Source organism: Neovison vison, chromosome 2 (genome assembly GCF_020171115.1).
Source record: "Neovison vison isolate M4711 chromosome 2, ASM_NN_V1, whole genome shotgun sequence".
In the NCBI taxonomy this organism is placed as follows: domain Eukaryota; kingdom Metazoa; phylum Chordata; class Mammalia; order Carnivora; family Mustelidae; genus Neogale; species Neogale vison.
The window spans coordinates 152,941,327-152,943,794 of NC_058092.1; the positions used below are offsets into that span (position 1 = coordinate 152,941,327).

Below are 2,468 nucleotides of genomic sequence, written 5' to 3' on the forward strand. Positions count from 1 at the left end.
GCCTGGTGATGACAGTTAACAATACCGTATTATAGACTTGAAAGCTGGGAAGAGGAGAGATCTTAAATGTCACCACACACACAAAGCTGTAATTATGTGAGCTGATGGATGTGCTAATTAATCTTATTGTGATCAGCTCACAATATATATGTGCATCAAATCATCAGGCCAAGCACCTTAAGCTTACCCAAGGTTTCACGTCAATTGCATCTCAGTAAAGCTGGGGTGGAGAGGAATGCAATATCCTGTCAAAAAGTAAAAGAAAACAAGATACAACGCTCCGCCGCCGCTGCCGCCGCAACCCGGACTGCGCGCCAGCACCCCCCGGCCGACAGCTCCACCACCATGGAGGACATGAACGAGTACAGCAACATAGAGGAGTTCGCAGAGGGATCCAAGATCAACGCGAGCAAGAACCAGCAGGATGACGGTAAAATGTTCATTGGAGGCTTGAGCTGGGATACAAGCAAGAAAGATCTGACTGAGTATTTGTCCCGGTTTGGGGAAGTGGTGGACTGTACGATTAAGACCGACCCGGTGACTGGAAGATCGAGAGGATTCGGATTCGTGCTTTTCAAAGACGCTGCTAGTGTCGACAAGGTGTTGGAACTGAAAGAACACAAACTGGATGGCAAATTGATAGACCCCAAAAGGGCCAAAGCTTTACAAGGGAAAGAACCGCCCAAAAAGGTGTTTGTGGGTGGATTGAGCCCAGATACTTCGGAAGAACAAATTAAAGAATATTTTGGAGCCTTTGGAGAGATTGAAAATATCGAACTTCCCATGGATACAAAAACAAATGAAAGAAGAGGATTTTGTTTTATCACATATACAGATGAAGAGCCAGTAAAGAAATTATTAGAAAGCAGATATCATCAAATCGGTTCTGGGAAGTGTGAAATCAAAGTTGCACAACCCAAAGAGGTATACAGGCAGCAACAACAGCAACAAAAAGGAGGAAGAGGTGCTGCAGCTGGTGGACGAGGTGGCACTAGGGGTCGTGGACGAGGTCAGGGCCAAAACTGGAACCAAGGATTTAATAACTATTATGATCAAGGATATGGAAATTACAATAGTGCCGATGGTGGTGATCAAAACTATAGTGGCTATGGCGGCTATGATTGTACTGGGTATAACTATGGGAACTATGGATATGGACAGGGATATGCAGACTACAGTGGCCAACAGAGCACTTACGGCAAGGCATCTCGAGGGGGTGGCAATCACCAAAACAATTACCAGCCATACTAAAGGAGGACATTGGAGAAAACAGGAGGAAATTGCTCAAGTTAACCCATCTTGCAGGACGACATTGAAGATTGGTCTTCTGTTGATCTAAGATGATTATTTTGTAAAAGACTTTCTAGTGTACAAGACACAACTGTGTCCAACTGTATATAGCCGCCAATTAGTTTTCTTTGTTTTTACTTTGTCTTTTGCTATCTGTGTTATGACTCGATGTGGATTTGTGTTTATACAAATTTTATTTGTATGATTTCATGTTAAACCTCAAATAAATGCTTCCTTATGTGAAAAAAAAAAGTAAAAGAAAACAAAATCTTTCCTTCAATAATCAGCGACAATCGTAATGGAAAAATAGCTTTATACCTGCTGCTTACTTATTTTGAAATGTCCTCTAGAAGCAGGTACACTTACTGCCCACAATGTAACAATTTTTCACTAGTGTCTTCATGGGGAATCACATCTGGGAGGCACACTGGGGACCTCGGTCTGTGCTCTGTAATAAAAAGAAGCTACACGTAGCCTGGCTGTCAGGGGCAAAGCCCTTCACTCCGGTGCCAGTGCCCCTTCTGCCCACACATCTCACGCACTCCATCGGTACTGACCCTGAGTCACCATTTTGGGTCCCCATCGGCATTCACGACATAATCATCAACCACGTGGAAACCCTCTTCTGCTTGCATGGAGTTTCAGTTACAAACAACAAGAACAGAAACCCCAGCCAACCATCGTCCCTCCCGTACACACGCAGTTACACTACTTCATACTTTGTATGCTCGTGGTTTTGTCCCAGTCTTGGCCACATGCTTTTGAGGACGCATGCGGATATCAATATCAAGTGTTCTCCTGGAGACTGATAGTCCTGCAAGTTCCGACAGTGTTCTTAACGAAGGAATTCTGCCATAGTTCTTTCTGTTCCCTCCGCAATCATAAAAACAGAATTTATCATTAACTCTGCAGCTGGCTTCCCAAGCTCCTCAGCCATGGTACAACTTGTGCCTGTTTCCACCATGAGGAGGGCACTAATGACACTTCCCTGGCTTTGATCTCTTCTCTGCCATTAGCAACAAAATGCAACCCTCTTCTACTGGAAAACTGGAACTTTATCTGCTTTTACCTGAAAACACTTGGTTTACAAGAGGTCAGTCCCCTTTGTTTGCAACTGACCTAAGAGGATTTCGCATGCCTGTCCCAGACCCTGGGAGATAGTCACAGGGAGGAACCAG

General features: G+C 44.4%; 1 protein-coding gene across 1 annotated transcript; it reads left to right on the forward strand.

Annotated features, from left to right (window-relative positions):
* The first annotated feature begins 323 nt into the window (after positions 1–323).
* Positions 324–1,542, forward strand: LOC122900589 (heterogeneous nuclear ribonucleoprotein D-like). Its single transcript, XM_044239347.1, has one exon. The coding sequence runs from the start codon at positions 346–348 to the stop codon at positions 1,249–1,251; it is 906 nt and encodes a 301-aa protein (XP_044095282.1). The 5' UTR covers positions 324–345; the 3' UTR covers positions 1,252–1,542.
* Positions 1,543–2,468: the final 926 nt, after the last annotated feature.

Coding starts and splice junctions, on each gene's coding strand:
- LOC122900589 (XM_044239347.1), top strand. CDS start 346: ATGGAGGACATGAACGAGTACAGCAACATAGAGGAGTTCGCAGAGGGA.